Here is a 19,687-nt window from a genome sequence, read left to right as displayed (position 1 = left end):
CTCGCTGGCTGCCCCTTCAAAGGTGGTGCAGTCCGACAGCTCTAGGGACCCACGTGGACCTGGTGACGGCCCATCCCTCCCTCCTGCTCCCAACCCTGCAGACAACCCCCTGCATGTCTCCGCCCGCGTAGGGCACTGTCCTGCAGGGGCACTGAAAGGGAACAGGACCACTATCTGTACCCATACTGGGACCGCAGGGGGCACTGGCTGCACAGGTGAGGCAGGACAGAGGGGCAAAGACACAGGGTACTCTGTGGCATCTCCTCTGGACTCCTCCCAGGGCCCTGCAGAAGGGTGCACCTGGAGTGGCCGGGGCACCCTTAACATTCTCCTATTTGGGGCCTCAGGGCCTCCTGACCTAGTGTCTGTCCCGCCCATCCCCAAACAAAGGTTGAGTTCGAGGCCAGAGCCCTGAAGGATCAAGGTGAGGGCGGAGGTGATGGGCGCCACACAACAGCAAGCCTGGAAGCAGGGGGAGTCGCCTTTTGGACAGGACAGATCTGCGTCGACCCCACTGTCTGTCCAGTGCGGCCTCAGCGGGAGTCCCCTCTGTGAACGGGGCCGCGGTGCTACCGGCAGAACCGCTGTGAGGACGAGGCACGTGAAGCACGTGAAGGGAAGGGCCATAACCCTCGTTGCCCACCCGCCTCGCGATCAGGAGACAAGAGGGGAGCTGAAAGGAGAGGCAGGTCTAAGGCCGCGGCAGAGCCCGGCTCCATCTGGGTTTGTTTATTCAGTACAGGCCCAGCGCCCAGCCCTCCCCCGGGAAGTGGCTGAGCTGGGGAATAAAATAAATAAAGGCCGCCGAGGTGTGAGTGTGAACGGGGCTGGGCCAGCCTGGGGGAGGCGAGGGTGTACTCGAGACACTGGCCCGGCCTCGGCTGTCCACCCCCAGCCCCCACTCCAACGGAGGTGCCCACAAGGAATGGGCCCTGGACCTCCTGCCCCTGCCAACCCCGCTTCCCTTCTGCCCTCTCGCCTTCCTGGGTCAGGTCCAGAGACCGAGCTCTCCTGCCTGGGGCGGTGGGGAGGAGGGTGGAGGGCCAGGGTCCAGGCCCGAGGTCGCAGCCCGTGGCCTTGCCTGGGAGGGGCCCGGGTTCGCTGAGCTAGGACAGAGGAGCAGGGAGGCAGGCGCCCCAAGCCAGCAGGCCTTTATGCGCCACCCTGTTGCGCGGCGGCCCAGCCCCCGCTCCCACGCTCTCGTCCTCCCACTCACCCTACCCCCCAAATCCGCACCCCACAGCGGGCGCACTCAGGAGTCACACCAGCTTCCACCCTTGTCCAGGGGCCCGGCAGCCCCTCGCGCATCCCTGGACGGCTCCCTGGCTGCCGTGTCCTCATCGTCTTCATCTTCGTCCTCCCCGTCAGTGAACTCGTCCTGGCCAGGGCCGTAGGCCAGTGTGGTGTGGGCCAGGTCCACCTCGATGGGGAAGACGTCAGCGTCACGCAGCACGGCGTAGCAGTCGTTGTAGTACTTGGACATGGTGGACACAAAGCGCTGCAGCTGGAACACGATGTCCTGGACTGGGCAGGAGAGTGGGTGGAGAGGCACCAGTGGGCCGGCTGCCTGCCTGGGGGCGTGGGCCCTCCCAGCCCGCCTGGGCCCGCTCCCTGCCCTGGGCTTCCCATCGTGCACCTCCTGGGCCCTCGAGCTGCCCACTCCTGCACAGAACCCAGGTCTCTAGCTCCCACTGGGGGGACAGAGGAGCCCTGCCAGGGCGGGTGGGTGTGGACTGCACCCCAGGGAGTCCAATCCCACCCAGTCCAGGCTCTGGGGAGGGGGGTGTGCTCCTGCCAGCTCTCCATCTTGGGTCTGACAAAGCACCGCATGCAGGGCCTGGCTCTGGGACGTCAGGTTAAAATGTTCCCTTCTGGGCCTCCGTTTTCCCAGCTCTGAGATGGGGAGAAGATGGTATCCACTTGCCACAACGAGGATGGTGTATGGACTGACTGAAGGAGGGCATGACCCTTGGGCCCCCGACCCCCCCCCCAGGCCCTCACCATGCTTCTGGTCCAGCAGCTCCATCTTCTCCAGCACGTCCTTGCGCATCTGGGAGAAGCGGGCGCGGGCCTCCTGGCGGCAGCGCAGGATCAGGCGGTATTCGTAGTTGCCTGTGCTGACCCGGTACAGGGGCTCCCCGAGGGCCTGGGGTGGGGAGGGGCACATCAGGGACCTGGGTGGGGCGGGACCTGCTCTGGGGCAGACGGGGCAGGGGGCACCACATGGCACCTTTCAAAGCTCCCAGGGCTCCTCACTTCTGAGATGCCAGGGGTTTTGAGAAGCACTTACAGTTTCATGAGAAAATGAAACAAAACAAACCCTTGCCTCGTTAAATAAAGGAACACTGAGTCATAAGATAGATCCCAGTATCAAAAATATTACAGATTTTGCCCTAACCAGTTTGGCTCAGTGGATAGAGCGTTGGCCTGCGGACTGAAAGGTCCCGGGTTCGATTCCGGTCAAGGGCATGTGCCTTGGTTGCAGGTACATCCCCAGTAGGAGGTGTGCGGGAGGCAGCTGATCGATGTTTCTCTCTCATCGATGTTTCTAACTCTCTATCCCTCTCCCTTCCTCTCTGTAAAAAAAAAAATCAGTAAAATATATTTTAAAAAAATTACAGTTTTAAAAAATAAGAAAGGCCTCTCAGGAGTGAAGAAAGTCCCTTTTTCCTGCAAGAACCTCACACAGTTGAGGCGGCGGGGGGGAGAGGGGGGACGGTAGGCATAGGGGATGGTCCACAGCAGCCTGGCCAGAGGAGCGGGGGGTTCGGGGAGACAGCCCCAAGTCTCCAGGAATAAGAGCCCGGCCAAGACCCCAGGCCTCTCCCAGGCTGGCCTGACCCACATGGCATCCTGACAGACCCCGGACATTCTTGGGGCTCTGTGAGGCAGGCAGGGAAGGTTGTGCACCCCCAGCCTTTCTGATCCAGGGCTGTGACCCGCCCCCCACCCCACCCGAGACACTCACAATGCAGCTGTATTCCTCGTCGTCCATCTCCTTCACCTTCAGGCAATACGACTGCATAGGACAGGTGAAGCCAGGCTGTCAGAGTGGCTGCACCTCCTGGATGCCCACCCCATGTCCCCAGTGCCACATGCCACACTGCCCCTAGGCCACCCAGGGGAGCAGCCCTGCCAGGCTCCTGGGCCTGCAGGCTCCTGGCTGGGACAGGCTGGGCGCCAGGGAAGCTGGCAGCAGTGCTTCGGAGCACAGGGCTGCAGCCCCTCACGCAGGCTCACCCTGGCTGGGTGGTCCCTGGTGGCAGCACAGGGAGGGCACTCATCTGGGAGGGTGGGAAGGGCCTGAGAGGCAGCCCGCCATGTACCAAACTCAAGTCCCAAAGGATGCTCTGGGGAAGGCTCTGTGGCTCAGCAGCTGGGGAAGACCCGGACTCACGCTGCACACGGCCTGCCAGAGGCTCCCACAGCGAGGAACCCCAGCTCGCTTAACGCAGCCCTTTCCCTTGACTCCGCTGAACCACGGAATTACCATTTAAACCTAAAACTCATTACCACCCCTTGGTAAGCACTTCATAGCCACGGACCTAGTCTAACCCATTATTCAGTGATCAAGGAGTCAGAGGTCCAGAATGAGGGCCCTGCCAATGTCCCAGCCCCTCCCCAGGCCCTGGTCCCCCTCCTGCATCAGACTCGACCGGTTCCAGCCCCGCCCTCCCCGGAGGCCGCAGACCACTCACCAGGTACTCGAACTTCACATCCAGGTACTTCTTGATGGTGAGGCGGGTGTCTGGGATGGCTTTGTTGAGGTACGTGTTCAGATCCGTCAGCATCTGCAAGGAAGGGGAGAGTGGGCCGATGCTTAGGCCCCCACAGGCGGGGGTCAGAGCGGCCAGGGCGACAGAGAGAGTGGACTCAGAATGTCAGAGCCACCGGGCGCTGCTAGATGGTCTTGTCCATTTCAAGGATGAGAAGACAGGCCGGGCCAGGGCAAGCCGAGACTCCGTGGGGGAGCAAGGGACACAAACCACCTGGAGGTCAACCTTGGCCGAGGTGCTCGACTCCAACTGTTCGACACATCGCCCCCTCTCCGCCCTCACGCACGGCCACACAGGCGCCCACGTGACCTACCGGCTTGATGGTTTTCAGCAGCCGGATGCCAAACTTCTCAATGCTGCGGTGGGCGTCCGCAAACTTCACAAAAGCCTCGCTCGCGGCCGGCTGGGGCTCCCGCACTCCGATCACAGAGAACACGTCCCCAAAGGCTGCACGACAAGTTTGCCCTGAAGGCTGCCCCGACCTGGCCCTTAAGGAGAAGCCAGGGATTTGTGGGGGAGAGGCCCGGAGGGGGCATGGCAGGCTGGGGGCCAAGGTGTGCACGGGGCCTACACCCCAAGAAAGGTGTGTCTACACCCCAAGGGAGGTGGTCTATACCCCTCAAGTAGGGATGGGGAACGTCCAGCCTGCGGGCCATACAAGGCCCATGAAACCATCCGGTCTGGCCCTGCCAAGGCATTAGCGGTGAGTTAATTAAATACCTGACCAAATAGAGCAGCTAACTTTTAAGTGGATAATGTTGTATGGCCCCCGAATGATGTTATAAATATTCCAATAGTCCTGGGCAGAAAAAAGGCTCCCCACCCCTGCCCTCAGGGATCTGAGGGAGCTGGGCATACGCCCCAAGGAAGCTGGTCTACACCTGGAGGGAGCTGAGACTCCAGCCCTGCTGAGGAAGCTTGGTCCGTGCCCTAAGGGAGCTTGCCCTCGTCCCCCACGTGACCAGGCCACGGAGAGGGCTGGGCCAGGCTTGAAGGTGGCGATGTCTGAGGGCAGAGAGCAGTCTGGTTCTGGACACCTGGGTCCTAAGGCCAGCTCTGCCCCTAGGAGCTGTGGGACCATTTCCTCTGCCTGGGCTTCTCTTTCCCAAATGAGCACGCAGGAGGAAGGGCCTCGTACGCTACGTGGCGGCACAGACGGACCGGATGGGGGTCGGACAAGGGACTGTGCCCACAGAGACCAGCAGCTGGTCAAGGTGCCCTCAGTGTTGCTACCTTCCAGCACCTGGACGTGCCAGCTAGAGCAGGCCCTGGCCGGTGCTGTGATGTCTACCTGAGCACGGCATGAGGACCAGGGACAGCAGCCACACCTTCACTTATGGGGGACACTGAGCCCAGAGAGGGGCAGGGGTTTGCCTGTGGTCATGTAGCAAGTTTGGGGGCGCCCTTACCCCGGTGCGTCTGCGAAAGCTCATAGAAGGCCCGTAGGAGGTTCTTGGTGTGCTCTGTCATCCCTGTGGGAGAGGCCACACGAGGGGTGGGCATGTGACGGGGGTGACCCTGGCCCAGGACATAGCCTCCAATCCACCCCACCAAGGCCTGCACTGCTCCTGAGTGCACCCACTCTTCCCACAGCCCCCCTAGACCCAGCATGAGGCGCCCCCGTCGACGGAGCCAGGACTCCGCAGGGCAGGAGTGGACGCGCCTTCTATGGGCTCTCTCTCTGGAGAGCGGGCCGTTTGGGGGGCCTTCGCTACGTTTACATGCACTTTTACTTGAATGCTTATGGGTATGTATTACTTTTACAACCAGAAAGTGTCTTAAGACTTTTTAAAAAGAATTCTTAGTGGCCACGGTCCTAGAACTTTTCGGCTGGCATTCCTAACCCCACCTGCCACCATCTTTGGAGCAGGCTTCTGGGACTCCGGCCAGGCGCTGCCCACCTTTATAGAGCTCAGCCGTCCGCTCCAGCTCCTCCAGTCTCTTGACAAGCCCATCTGTGGGGATCAGAGAGAAGGGGGTGGGGGTCAGGGTCTCAGCAAGCAATCGGGGAGAGGGCAGAGGCAACCCGGAGGACAAACAGGATCGGCACAGAACGGGGTCCTTGTGGGGGATTTGACACCTCAGGGTCAGCTGGGTCCAGAGTTGTTTTGTAAACAGCTCAGAACACCCAGATGAGGCAGGGCTAGCCCCCCAAACACTCCTAAGACAAGCCCCCACCCAGAAGGCCAGGGCACATGGAAGGGGCAGATGGGTGATAACGCAGGTACTTCCAAAAGGCATGTGTGAAAGACGGTCGGAGCCCCCCCAAGGCCAGCCCCAAGGCCAGCCTAGCAGCCCGGGCCCCCATCCTGCTAACACGGCTGCGCTGCCCACAGCCGAGGAGGAAGGCCGTCAGAGACAAGTGGGAGAGACCGGTGGATCAACGGTCAGTGTAACAGGCTCCACGTGGCTCCCAGCACCGAGCAAAGGGCCGGCTGCGGCAGGGGGGAGGGGGAGGGCGCGAGGGGGACATGAGGGGGAACGGGAGGAATTCTGGAAGGGCTAGGGCTGTGAGGGAGAGCTCGCGTTAGATGGGGCCTTGAGGACCACCTTACTGTGTGCAGGCACCAGGCTAGGCTCCAGGAATGCCTGGGTGAATGAGATCTGAGTGGTGCCCGCCCTCGAGGTTCCCAGTCTAGGAGCCAGACAATGGCCAGCCGCTGCCTGGCAGTGACAGGGCTGCAAGCGGAGGGGAGGGGGCAGCTGCCTCACCTCAGGGGCTGGAAAAGGGGGCCCGTGGCTTGCCAGGGCTGAGGCAGGCCTTTCAGATTAGAGAGGGACGGGGCAGGGAGCTACTAGACAAGCTCAGGGCAGGGCAGTGAGGAGCGGAACCGTGTGGGGCTTCCTCCAGCAGTGGGTGCCACCCCTCCACTCCGACAGGATGAGGCCTGCACACCCCCCCCCCCCCAGCAGCAACTGCAGCCCAGGGGCCCTGTCGGTGGCTTGCTGCCCGCCCCCCCCCCCCCCCACACACACACACCCAGGCAGGGTCTGGCCTTCCTGAGTCACTCTGCTGTGAGCAAGGACTACTCAAGGCTCCCTCCACACCTCAGTCCTTCTTCCACGTGAGCCTTTGGGGCAGGGACTACTTCCCTCATTCCCCCCACTTTTTAGGATACTTCCCTCATCCTATATAATAAAAGGCTAATATGCAAATTGTCCCCTCAACTGGGAGTTCAATCGGGAGTTCGACCAGGGGGCAGGGCCGGCCAGCCAACCACCCATGGCCCCTCCCCTTGGCAGGCCTGGCCCAATCGGCCCTGATCAGGGTGGGCTGGCCAGACCCCACCCGTGCACGAATTCGTGCACTGGGCCTCTAGTTTTATTAGGAAAAGCAACGGGGACAGAGAGATGAAGCCACCTGGTCAAAGGCACACGGCGGGGCTGTCCCAGCTGGTGTGCTCTGCCCGTCCCCTGCTGGCCTGGAAGGCAGGGAAGGCAGCAGCAGGGGCAGCCCAGGCCTTTCTCTGGACAGGGAAGGCGGCGGTGGGATGGGCTGTCAGGGGAGGAAGGCTCGGCTTAGGGGGACGCGGGGGGGTGGGGGTGGGCCCTGGAGGTCTTCACGAGGCTCTGGCACCTGGTGGCCTCCAGGCCTGGCTCCCCAGAGTCTTGGCGCCAGGCCAGCCTGGCGAGAAAGGAGCACGTAAGTGCTGCTGTTGCTTTTAGCTGGGTCATGGGACATCATGACAGCTTCAATTTTAGAAACCCTATTTCAGGCTGGGAAATTGCCAGGTTCAGGGGAAAAACACAACAATCAGTTCTAATTCCATCCCGACACATGGTAACTACAGTAACAGGGATTTTAGACACCGAGAGGCCGAAAATAGCAGCCTCCACTTCTGAACACCATTTGGAACAGGCTCAGACCCCACCCCCACGCCCAGCCAATGAAGGCCAGTGTGCCCAGCTGAGCCCACCATTCCTATAGGTATTTATATCTACCCACGTCCAGCAGAGCTGCTGCTGTTTATAAACTCAGGCGGATGACGGGAGGAACAGGTCCAAGTGCCTCGCTGGCCACCCTGTGGGAGCGTGTGCACATGAGTGTGGGTGTGAATGTGCGCGTACATGGCGTTCTCCCTCCAGGCAGCCAGGGCCCGCAGGGCGGCTGAGACAGGGCAGCAGCGCCACCTCCTGGAGAAGGCGGGGCGGACGGCAGTGCGGGAGCAGTGGGCGTGCTGGAGCAGTGGGCGTGCTGGAGCAAGCGGGTGAGGGAGCCACAACAGGCACTGGGCAGCGCTGAGCCCTGGTTCTGTGAGAGCAGCTGGGGCAGTGCCGTGTCTCCCCGTGGGAGCTGCGCCCGTGCGTCCTCGCCTGACCACCAGGGACGCTCTTTGGGAGCTGGAGGGCCTCCCGGGATACAGAGAGGCGACCATCAGCCCCAGGGGTAGAGGCCAGGCCAGGGGGACCCACAATGGCTTGGTGGGCAGCCATGATGCCCCTCCCCCTGGGAGCCTGGGCCGAGACCCGAGCTAGAGCTGGTGTGAGGGAGGGACTCACCATTGCACAGGATGGCCCGGCTCAGGCCCAGCGCATCCGCGGTCCCCGAACTCATATTCTCCACCAGGCGATGCTTCACCTTCTTCAACACTGGGACAGGCGACAGGAGGGCTCAGGGAGGTGGCCTTTGCAGCTGGGCCCCAGGCCACCCCTGCCCCCTCATCACGACTCACGGGGACTACACCAGGGCGGAAGTGGGGTGGGGGTGGGGTGACTAGGAAGTGGGGAGGTATCAGGGGGGCACTGGGCCCTGCCCTATTCACTCTCCACTTCGGGAGCTGTGGCGCCTGGAAGGAAGGAACTATGTAAAGCGCTCAGCCCCAGGCCTGGCAATCCGAGTGGCTGCCGCCTTCACCGAGAGCCCTGGTGCCACGGGCTGGACCCAGAGCGCCTCGCTCCTCTCTTCCACACCTGACCTGGGGGTCCCGGGGGAGCAGAGGCGCCAGCAGTGACAGCTGCCCTTGGCCCGGACTGTTACTGACTCGTGGTGGAACACAGTTGCACACTTGATCCTTGGAAGGGGACCAGGGTGGGAACAAAGGGTTTCAGAGGAAGGACCCCAGGACAGGCTCAATCTGCCCTTGGCCTCTCTCCTTAAAACCCAGGACGCAACTCTGGCCCTAGGGTACAGGGGAGGGGTGCTGGACTGGGGCCTGGAGATCTGGGGGGGTGTTCACCCAGGGGGCACAGAATCTTGAGGGGTCTCCGGTCTGTCTGTAATGAGGTGGCTGGCCCAGAGGACCTCCACTCTGCCCGGACCTTTGAGTCTTGACTTTTCCACAGACCCAGCCCACAGCAGGGGGCACCTGGTCCTTGGCATGCTGGGCAGAGGAGCGGCCTGAGGCCCAGTTCAGACCGTGAGCTCCCCTGGGAGAAGCTGGGTGGGAGAGGAGGCTGAGGGGAAGTGGGGGGTACAGGCCAGGGCTGGGGCACCCTCCCTGTTGGAAGGCTGAGTACCTGGGCTGCGGTAAGCTGAGGGGTTGGCTTACAAAGGTCCCAGGGGAGATGGCCTGTCAGCCCTGGGGGCGGCTTGGTCAGAAAGCTATCGAGCATGACCAGGCAGCTACCGGCGCACTGCCCTGAGGAGGCAGACCGGGGCTGGGGGCCCGCTCACCGATGTCCAGGGACATGCCCTGCTTGGGGTCCGCCTGCAGCTTGTTGTAGTGGATGGTCACCTCCCCCTGCAAAAGCAAGGCAGGCCGAGTTGAGAAGGAGTCCCCTGGGCCCCAAGCGCCTTCCCCAGGGAGGCCTGTCTCCCGGAAATCTGTGGTCGTGACAGAACCCTGAAGGCAGCCCTGCCAGGCCCAGGGCTGTGCCAGGCCCTGGGGAATCAGCAGGGATGGGGCAGACATGGTCCCTGCTGTCAGAGCCCACAGCCTGGCAGTCTGACACCCTGAGCTCCAGCCAGATCAGGTGCCCTGCCCTCCCCCACACCACACTCCAACCCTTTGCTGCAGAACTGCCCCTGCGCAGCACGCCTTCCCCTGCAGCCCACATCATCCCCACCTCCCGCCCCTCCATCCTCAACCAGCACGTCTGAGCGCTTGCTCTGTGCCCGGTGCTGGAATGGCAAGGAGCCGCACAGGGGCCCGCCCGGGGCCAATGCAAACCAGGGGGTTACACAGTCCTAGAGACTGGAAGAGAGGTGCCACTTCTCCCAAGAAGCCGTCCCTGACCACCTGAGGCTGCCGCATCTCTCTCGTCCTTGCAATCTTAAGACCCTTCAACTTGGGGCTGAATCCGTTCAAATACAAGACGGGATTTCAAAACCGCGTCCTGAATGGAAACCTAACTGACCGGCTGTGGGCAGAGTTGGGGTGGATGCGCCAGACCCCCTCGGGGTGCAGCACCTGTGCTGGGGGTTAGGGAGGAGCACCCAGCCCTGGTGCTGGGCCAGCCTAGTGGCCACAGGCAAGTCTCTTCCTGGGCTGGGCACCCACACGAGAGCTGGGAAGTCCCGGCGCTGACTGAGCTGTACACGCACACAAGCCCCACGGGAAACTGAGGGGCTGGCGCGAGGCAGGACCAGGAGGTCCTGGTGAGGAGCGGTGGTGAGGGGTGAGGAGAGGACCCCGAGGGTGCACACACCAGTCCCGAACCAGAATGAAGCACCACCAACCACTCGCCATGATGAGCTCCTCAGCCCACGGGTAATGCCAGGCCACGAAACCGGACCAGGGGGAGCGCGTGGGCTCCAACGAACCTTGTCACTCCCTCTGTACAACGGAGCCTGACCCAACCCCTCCTGTGCCCGGGCAAAGGGCTGGAGCGGGAGAAAGGAGAGGACTGGACTCCTGCCCTGAAGGTGGGAGGAATGAAAGGCGAGGGAGAACAGGACAAGCCACTGGCGAAGGCGAGAAAGAGGGACTGGAAGGGATGCTGGTGCCAGGTCCTGAAGACACGGAGGGCGGGGAGGGAAGGTCTGGATGTGGCTGAGGGAGCTAGAACTCAGCCAAGCCCCATTTACAGCTGGAACCCTTGACTCTGACTTCTAAAGCATCCCTGCTTTGCAATTCCTTCATGGTATCCGTTTCCCAGAGTTACCAGCAGCAAGTCTCTGGGAAGCCGCAAAAGGGCTGCACGCCTGCTTCTGAGGGGCGGGGAGGCCGCCTGCCATTCGGAAGGGGCCGAGGCCGGAGCAGCTGGCGGGCAGAGGTGGGGGTGGGGGGTGGAGGGAGAGCAGGGAGCAGGCAGCGTGGGACTGTGGTAGAGGAACAGAAGACCAGCAGCTGCCCCAGAATTAAGAGGGGTCCTTGGGGGTCTGCAAGCCCAGAAGGACCCACTGGAATGAAAGTTCCATCAGGGACGGGCAAGGGGGCTCCTGTCTCCCCCGCAGGCCCACCACGGCTTAGCCAGCATCGCCTGGGTGTCTGTAACCCAGGCAAGTTCACCGTGGACTTCTAGCTTCAGCTCTGACTGGGGACACACCGGGCCCGGAAGCTCGGTTCTGAGTCTGCTGGCTCCCTGGGAGCTCGAGGACAGGCACCTTCGGTTCTTGATGCCCCTCTCGTGCCAAGGCCCAGCCCAAGTCCTGCAGCGCAATTAGTACCAACTGAGTAAGAAGAAACCGAGGGGGTGACCCAAACCCTGATGCTCTGAGGAGGGGGCAGGGATAGGGCCGGTCTCTGTGCCAGGCCTGCCGGGCCTCAGAAGTGCCTTTCCTGGCTCAGGGCCCCGCTCCCGCGCAGCCCTTACCTTCACTTCCTGAATCATCTTTGCTACCTCCACCTTAGTTTTTCCTTTGATGGACCTGCCGTTGACACCGGTGATCTCATCGCCAGCTGCCACAGTGCCGTCCAGGGCTGCCGGCGTGTTGTCAAATACCTGGGGGTGCAGAAGGGGGGAGGGGAGTGCTAAGAAGACACCCAGCGGGAGCCAGTCATTCCCTTCACCCCAGCTAGTACCTGGCTCCGTCCTGGCCTCTATCCTCCCATCTCTCTCTCTCTCTCTCTCTCTTTTTAAGGATATGTTTTGATTGACTTCAGAGAGACGGAGAGGGAGAGAGAGAAACATCAGTGATGAGAGAGAATCACTGATAGGCTGCCTCCTGCACACCCTCTACTGGGGACCGAGCCAAAACCCAGGCATGTGCCCTGACTGGGAATCAAACAGTAACCTCCTGGTTCATGAGTCAATGCTCAACCGCTGAGCCACGCCGCCCAGGCATCTTTCTGTCTCTCAGGTACTAGAGAAGGGCAGGGTAGAGACGCCTTAACAGACAGAAGCGCATGCCCCCACATTCTTGGAGGGGGAGGAGGACAGTAGGTAGATTTGAACTGATGATACTTGCCTTTTCTAATGCCAAATACACCCAACCTGACACAGCCCTCTGAGTGTTTGTTTCTCCAGTCATTTTTCAAAAGGCTTTTCTAACAATGCTATCCAAGCTGATACTGATTTAGCCAAAATTACAAAATAACTATGCTGTGAAGATAGGGTGAGAGGAAGCCGAGTGGTTTTGGAAGAGAGAGGCTAAACAGGCACACGGCAAGGAGGCCGGGCCCCAGGGAGCCTCCCTGATACCTCCTGGGCCAGGAGAGGCCAAATCTCTCGTGAAGGCAACACCCTAAGCTGGCAAGACCAGGTCCCCCGAATCTCCATCCTCAAGACCTAGAAGCAACCCTTTGCAAGATCCTCAGAGACTGTACTTTCCCCTCTGCCACCAATGGCCACTTAGCTGTCAGGACAGGTTAGAATCCAGGTGGAGAGCTTCCCTCCAGGGCTAGAGAGAGATCATTGCCTAGCCCCACTCCTGAGTCACAGCTGACTATCACCAGGCAGCTTCCCCTACAAGGGACCACAGAATTGTTCATTACCGCTGGCAGATCAGCTGGAGAGTGAACTAATGCCATAAAAATATAGCATCTGTGCCCTGGCTAGTGTGGCTCACTTGACTGCATTGTCCTGCACACCAAAAGGTCGCAGGTTCGATTCCCAGTCAGGGCACATGCCCAGGTTGTGGGTTTGGTCCCCAATCGATACTTCTCTCAGACATCAATGTTCCTCTCTCTCTTTCTCTCTCTCTCCCTCCCTCCCTCTCCCTTCCTCTCTAAAATCAAAACATGTTGCTGTTTCTTTAAAGTAAAAATAGCAGTAGCTACTATTTAATGACTACTTGTTGCATGCCAGACGTTGCGTTATGTCATTTTATTTAATCTTCCCAGCAACCTGAAGATGCTCATCTTCACATATTTTATATACCCACTTTCCAGGTGAAGAAACTGAGGCCCAGGGAGGCTAATTAACTTGCTAATAAGCAGAGAAGCTTGCATTTGAACTCCGGCCAATGTTCTGTCATAGTCTTGTAGTCTTCCCACTACACTTCACTTGTGCGAGTACCACAGGCTGACAGCCTTGTAGATTCAATAAAGACATTTCACTGAGGGCCCACTCTTTGTCAGGTGTTATACCAGGAGCTGACTGCTGTGAAAAGCAACCTGGGCCCTGCCCTCACTATACAGAGTCTGAAAAAGCAACCAGATACAGCACAACCAAAGAGCAAACCCCCAATTACAGATGGTGGTAAGCGCCAAGAAGAAAAAGAAGAGACTGAAATAACAGAAAGACAAGGGCAGACCTGTGGAGGGGGGGGGGGGTCAGGAAGGCCTCTCTTAGGAGGGCAGACCTCCAGAATGAGAAGGAGCCAGCTACGCAGAGTAGAGAAAGGAACCTGCCTTTGTCATGCCCAAGTAGGAGGTGGCCCGCCCCCTCCAGGACCTCACCCCCACCCCCACCCCCACCCCCACCCCTGAAGCACCCAATACCTGTACGATATAGAGGCAGGGACAGTACTGGGCCCCTCCTCCAATGCTGATCCCGATCAGGTTCTGAGCATCCTTCTGCAGGGTCACCTTCCCAGGCACAGTAGGGATTCCGCTAGAAAGACAAGCACCTGAGGCTGAGTCTCCCGGAGGAAGGATGACTGGAAGGACGGGGCAGGGCACAGGCCTTCGAAAGCCCCAAGCGGCTCCAACTGCTGCCAGCCTTTGCTTTCACGTTTGGCCACAGGGACAGCATTTGTGCTGGAACGTGCGCAGCTCTTGGAGTCACACAGATGCGGGACGACATCCCAGCTGTGCCGTGAATCAGCTCTGGATTGGGCCAGTTACCTCTCTGCATCTCAGTTTCCGCATACGTAAAAGAACATGGACTAAATGGCTACTTCATCAGAGTTCTCGTAAGAAAGTGCCCAAAAGACATTTAACACCAACCCTGCCCGTAGCAAGCACTCCCTGAAAACAGGCCCCCCTTCCCTGTGCTTCAGCCCACCCCTGAGGTTTGAGTCAGACTTGTCACCTCCTCGGTACATATGGGACATGATGGTCCCGTTCCCTGGGGAGACTCCTGTTAAACTACCCGTCACCCATCTCTCAACTGCTTTACTCATTACCGCTCAGTTTTCACTAGAAATGAGCACTTACTTACGCTTTGCAGTAAATACTCTCATTTACTCACTCATTCATTCAACAAATGTTTGCTAACAACTACAGACGCCGAGCACCTTACAAAGTGCCGAGGACACAAAAAAGCACCCGACCCAGTCCTTTCTCTGAGGGAGGATTCGTCTCATAAGAAGGCGAGCAGAACTTTTGAAAACCTGTCCCACTAACTGTCTACACTGGGGAAGGCAATATGCTTGATATTCCTACTCGTCCCGCAAACCCGGCTCAACTGCCCTCCCCTCTGCAAAGCCTCCCTGACCCCCTGCTCCATCGGCTCTGCTCCCCTTGCAGCCAGGCCCTTCTCCTGCAGGGCCCTCATGGCCCCAACTGTAATGGCATGTCAATGAGTCCACGCCCCCAGGGATGGTGAGCTCCTGGAAGGGAAGGGTCCATTCAGCTCCAGGACAAGACCTTGTCCGCTGAGGAGCACGGGTGGGTGGGCCTGGGAAGTAAGGGGGTCTGGGGGACCTGGGGCGCCTGCACTTTGGGGACTTGAGGGAACAAAGTACTCACAGTTTATCCTCTTCGATTTCATAATCCAAGTCTGCAAACATGGTTCCGAGAGCTGAGGTGGGCGGGCTAACTGCCCAGCTCGGCAGGGGCACAGAGAACTGGATCCGGGAGAGAAAAGAGCGTAGGGCTTAGGGAACCGAAGTGCCTAGAAGCCTCCCCCACAACCCTGGCCCCCCTCCCCTCGGGACGGCGGGGGGGAGTCCCGGCGAGTGGGTAGGTGATTCTTACTAAGAACAGGGGGGGACTCCAGGCCAGGGCGATGGGCGCAGGTCCTAGAGCCCGCCCACGAGTCTCCAGGCAATTGGGAGCAGCCTCTGTGGCTCACCGGAAGCGCCGGTCCCACAGTCGGTCCGGGCCAGGCTGGCACCTGAACCCACCTGCCGTTCCACCTGTCGGCGGCCGCGACTGTCGCGTCACTTCCGGAGGGACGCGGAAGTCATGCCTTTCCTCTCTGGGTATTTGCCCCGATCCCTGCAGGCAACCCTCCCCTCCCTGGCTCCCGGGGCTCCCGGAACCAGGAAAGAGAACCGGTATGAACGGAAGTTCGCCGTTAGCCTGAGAAAGCGGAAACAGAGGGAAGGTCTGGACAAGCCGGCAGCGCTCGACCCCGCCCCTTGCCCAGAGGCCGCCGCCATCTTGGTAAGGGCAGGGCTCTTCCCAGCGTCCTCAGCGGGACGCCAGGGACCACGCCGGCAGGGCGGTTGCCGTGGCAACGGAAGCATCCTTGGCTGGGGAGATTTTTGGCGAAGTCCAATGACCTACAAACCCTTCCACATTTCCAGCGCCCTGTCCTATCATGCTGTGACTCCTCTACGACAATGACAGTGTCCGAGGCAGCCTAATCCCAGTTTTGCAAACCAAGAACCTAAATGCAAGAAGAGGGGAAGGGATTTTATCCAGAGCCACCCATCCAAGATCTGGTCTAAGATTCAGATCTTGAGTTTGAGACTGCCGCCTCCTCCAGCGCCCTTTTAACACGTGCACACCTGTGTTCAGTAGATCTGCTATTGACAGACTGGACAAGTTACCTTCCCTCCCCTTTACATGCCTCCTTTCCCCACATGCAAGCTAAGCGCGAGGCAGATGCTTTCTATGGTATTTGGTGAGAGGTTCCTCACACCCCACCTCCTTTGTTAGCCCTGAGGAACAGCCCCCTGGAGTCCCACTGAGGGTCAGGAAATGCCATCAGTGCTTCCCAGCCACGGAGTCCAAATCTCATCTCCCCGCCAGCCTCTGCTGCCACTGCTATTGTGTATCGCGGGTTCCCCACAGGGGGCTGGTGCCCCCAGAGCCACAGCCCTGGCATCCACCTCACCCAGGAAGCCTGGGCCCAGGCCTGTCCAGCTTTCTTCCCTACCTGCCAGGGGTGTAGGGAGAAGGAGAGGTGCAGAAAGATGATTATCCTAATATCCCAAAGCCTGATGGGAGCCCTACCCCACTCTCTTAGGGAGCTAATCTGAGCCTCATCAGATGTGCAGATGCCACAATAGCAACAACCTTCCCCTGTACCCACTGCTCTGCAGTCCAGGTCACCTTCACAGGATTTTAAAGTTCACCATGACCCTGTCTCTCTTCCTCTTAGGCACCGACTTTATAATCCCTTCCATAGGATGCTAGGTCTCCATCAACAGGGGTCACTGTGACAAAAAAGAAAATCAGGTTGCTTTGTAATGCCTGTTAGAATGAAAATATTGACCCACTTTGTGTTGTCCGTGGAGGGGTCTCCAGGGTCAGCCCACACAGCCTGGAACATGTTCCAGCCAATTAAAGGGTGAGGTTGGGACCATGAATTTATCTGAGAGGAAAGAGAGCTGGAGTGCCTTGTTCCATCACCAAAGTAAGCATTCTTCTCTCCCCAGCTGGACAGGGAGCCTCTGGCGGCAGGTCTTGCCCTTTGATCTCCCACAGAATCTGGAACAATATCTGGCTGAGGATGAAGTGCATCAAAATAGCTGTGACCTCATATGAAATGGGACGTTCTCCAGGCCTGGGAGGAGAGGACAGGGATGGACAGAGAGGGAACGAGATGGCGAAGGTCTGAACCGGGACAGTGGCAGTCAGGAGCTTGAACTTCCTCCACAGGACAAGTTACCTCCCTCCTCTTTATATGCCTCCAGACCCCTGGGACATAAGAGCAAGTATATATGTCCTGAGTTTTGGAATTGTGATCGTGAGCAAACAGCAATTTCCAAACCTAGGAGCTTTAACACAGCTTGCAGCTCTGCCTCCTCAGCACATCCCCAGACCAAACTCCAGCTCTGCAGGTTTGTAGCTGGGGGGTTTGGGGCAAATCGCCCATTGCCTCTGAGCCTGGGGTATCTGTAACCTGGGGCTGGGGATCCCTCCCAAGATAGCAGTTCTCAGGATGGAGATTAAAGGGAGAAATGGGTGTGAACGTGTTTTGTCAGTGACTCACCTGGCACAGGTGTCGGTTTCTTTGTCCCCTCATTATAATCATTTTGCCCAGCTACTTCAGAGGGCAGGGCCGATGGCACACTTAAAGGGCCTCCAGATGGCCGGGCCCTGCCTCAGGCTCATCGGGGCGGTGTCGCATGTGCAGAGTCCTGGGCTCTGTCACCGTCCTGTGTGTCGAGTCTCTGGGGAAGGGGGATCTAGAAGGCTGCATTTTCACAAAGCTCCATGCGTGGCTTCAGGGCCAACTGCAATGCAGCACTGTCAGAGGCTCAGGATGCACAGTGTCTGTGTCCACTCAGGGGGCCCGTTCAGGTCCACCAACAACCCTGCCCCAGAGGCCTCCCCATCAGCAGGAGCCAAAGGCTGGGAAGGCTTCCAGGAGGAAGTGACATCTCAGCTGAGTCCTGAAGGAAGTGTTGGTGGTACCCAGGCCACAAAGAGGGGCAGGGTGGCAGGCAGAGGGGCAGGCAGAGGGCACAGTGGTACAGAGTAGGGGATGCACGGTACAGTCCCTGTTCTCAGGAAGTCAGTGTGGCATGGGCAGGGGGATGAAGACAGACAGTGGGCACAGTGACAGGGTGATGAGGTCACCATCCAAGTGCTAATGGGAGCATGGGGAGAACCGCCACCTTTGCCAGAGTCACAGGTGAGAGGGGTCAACAAGGGTCTCAGAGGGGAGGTTTGAGCACCTTCTTCCAGATGGGTAGGATTCTAGGGATTGAAATTGGGGTGAGAACATCCACCCTCTTCCAGGACGCCCTCACTCTCCAAGCTTGCTCCTCCTCCTCCCCGGCTCTGCTCCAGGCAGGCAGTGACCTCTCGCCTGGCCCTGGCCTGCCACTGAAAGCTGTGTGACCCTGGGCCAGTCCCAACCTCTCTCTGGGCCTGGGTTCCCTCCATCCTTCCTCCCTCGGTTCCTGAGCCTCAGATTCAATGGCAAAAGATTGCCCCTCAACCCCATATTCCTGGGGACGTGCTGCCACCAAGTGGCCATTCAGAGAAACACCCCTGAGGACTGGAGCTGCATGAGCTGTACACCACCCCCACCTTCCCACTCCTGTCATTGCCACCACCCCGCCCAGCTCAGGGCTGGCTGGAGAGACCACGAACGAGTCTTCGTAGTCGGTAGGCGATGGATGAGGCTGGGTATCCCTGTGCCGTGCTGGGTCTGACGTGCCTGCCCTTTAGCGCGGCTGTAGCCCCAGGCCTGACTCACCCCTGGCTTCGCAGCCCCTTTAAAGGTCAAGAAACCAGGGGTTGGTGGGTGGAATTTGGCTCAATTAATCATCAGCATAGAGATCTAGAGCATGGGTTTTAAAATCAAACAGATGATGACAGTACTGCTAGCCGCCAGCACTTCCTGGGCCTTCACTATGCACGGAGCCTGGAGCAGAGGCTTCCATTCATTGTCTCCTGGGAAGCTCACCAGAGCCCCTAGAGGTGGGGCTGGCTCTGCCTGCATTCGTTCATTCAACAAATAGTGTCAATCAGGGAACAGGAAAACAAGGTCTGGCCCTGACACGAGTGGGAGAGGCAGGTGAACCCAGGTAGCAACCTCCCACTTCAGAGCATCAGGAGAGGCCCCAACTCTAAGGGGGGGCCCAGTGGGAAAGGGCACAATTGTGGACTCATGGGAGCTTGTCCGAGTAGAGTATATGGGGTGTTATCCAAGGCGTCCCTTGAGATAAGCTTAACTGTGCAGGTGTTTGGACATTAAGAAGATGCCAGCGAAGAGGCTACTTTAAGCAAGCAGGACCGAGGGTGGGCATTATCACCTGACCCTATTTTAATGTAGTTAAGGCTGCCGGAGGAATTATGCCACACACGAATATACAGTTGCAAGTCACACAGCACTTTATTACTCACAAGGTTCCTGGTGCCGTGGGCTCAGGCTTAATGGGGTCCCCGGGGGAGAGTGGCATCCTCTGCGGGCAGCGGCGGATCCGTCTTTGGGTGGCTGGCCGTCTGGTTGGGTCGAGTCAGCGGGAGGAGGGCGACCGAAGTCTCACAATCAGAGGTTCGGCCGTTCTTCTGCTGTCCGGCGTGGAGCAAGGCGGCGTGGAGCGTGAATCAGGAGGATGATTGATGTCTGAAGCCGGGGACCGTTTTTAAGCCTGTTCTGGCCCACGGCAGTCCAGGCGGACATCAGTAGCATACGTCATCACACAAGTGTTAACCAGAGTACAAGCTGGTTATCAGTCCCAGTGTCACTCAGAAGGTGTCTATTGGGTTTACACACGTCATTCCTCAGGGCAGCATTCAGCTATGGTCTCATCTATCTGGTGCAGCCAGGGCTTGGCCAGAGCGTTCATTTCCTGTGCTCTTTAATATTTCACAAAAAATAATGGTTCTAATTTCCTATAACACTCTTTAGTTGTTTTCTGTTGCCATAACAGTGTAACACTCTCTACTTATTTCCCATCATTATCACTATTACTGTGACGCCAGCAGAGGCGGGAGCCCGGGAGCCCAGCAGAGGCCGGAGCAGTTGGACCCGTGTGCTGGCTGAAGCCACGGGCAGGTGCGATGGTGGCCTCTTCT

The 19,687-nt window shown here is 59.1% G+C and overlaps 1 protein-coding gene across 6 annotated transcripts; it reads right to left on the bottom strand.

The window, feature by feature from the left end:
- Window positions 1–675: 675 nt before the first annotated feature.
- PICK1 (protein interacting with PRKCA 1) lies at window positions 676–19,395 on the bottom strand. Of its 6 annotated transcripts, XM_080661526.1 has the most exons (14): window positions 19,013–19,228; window positions 15,109–15,286; window positions 14,732–14,829; window positions 13,541–13,652; window positions 11,472–11,600; window positions 9,391–9,457; window positions 8,277–8,366; window positions 5,678–5,731; window positions 5,186–5,248; window positions 4,090–4,223; window positions 3,699–3,791; window positions 2,969–3,019; window positions 2,002–2,146; window positions 686–1,524 (listed from the first exon to the last, which is right to left on the bottom strand). In XM_080661526.1, exons 3-14 carry the CDS (start codon window positions 14,770–14,772, stop codon window positions 1,253–1,255), a joined length of 1,251 nt encoding a protein of 416 aa, XP_080517652.1. In that variant the 5' UTR covers window positions 14,773–14,829; window positions 15,109–15,286; window positions 19,013–19,228; the 3' UTR covers window positions 686–1,252. The 6 variants fall into 6 exon arrangements, with proteins under 6 accessions (XP_080517651.1, XP_080517653.1, XP_080517652.1 ...); XM_080661525.1 differs by lacking the exon at window positions 19,013–19,228 and having other exon boundaries at window positions 676–1,524; window positions 14,960–15,286; XM_080661527.1 differs by lacking the exon at window positions 19,013–19,228 and having other exon boundaries at window positions 685–1,524; window positions 15,057–15,286.
- Between the last annotated feature and the right edge of the window lie 292 nt (window positions 19,396–19,687).

This window comes from Plecotus auritus, assembly GCF_963455305.1.
Source record: "Plecotus auritus genome assembly, chromosome: 3".
In the NCBI taxonomy this organism is placed as follows: domain Eukaryota; kingdom Metazoa; phylum Chordata; class Mammalia; order Chiroptera; family Vespertilionidae; genus Plecotus; species Plecotus auritus.
The sequence above is the reverse complement of the archived record's forward strand: the minus strand, read 5'-3'. Positions and strand labels throughout refer to the sequence as shown.

Bases quoted from the DNA above. Each gene is read 5' to 3' on its own strand.
- PICK1 (XM_080661528.1), bottom strand. From the start codon at position 14,772: ATGTTTGCAGACTTGGATTATGAAATCGAAGAGGATAAACT. The intron at 13,653-14,731 runs GTGAGTACTTTG...TTGTCTTTCTAG, and splicing joins GAAATCGAAGAGGATAAACT to CGGAATCCCTACTGTGCCTG. The intron at 2,147-2,968 runs GTGAGTGTCTCG...TCCCCACCCCAG, and splicing joins ACGAGGAATACAGCTGCATT to GCCCTCGGGGAGCCCCTGTA.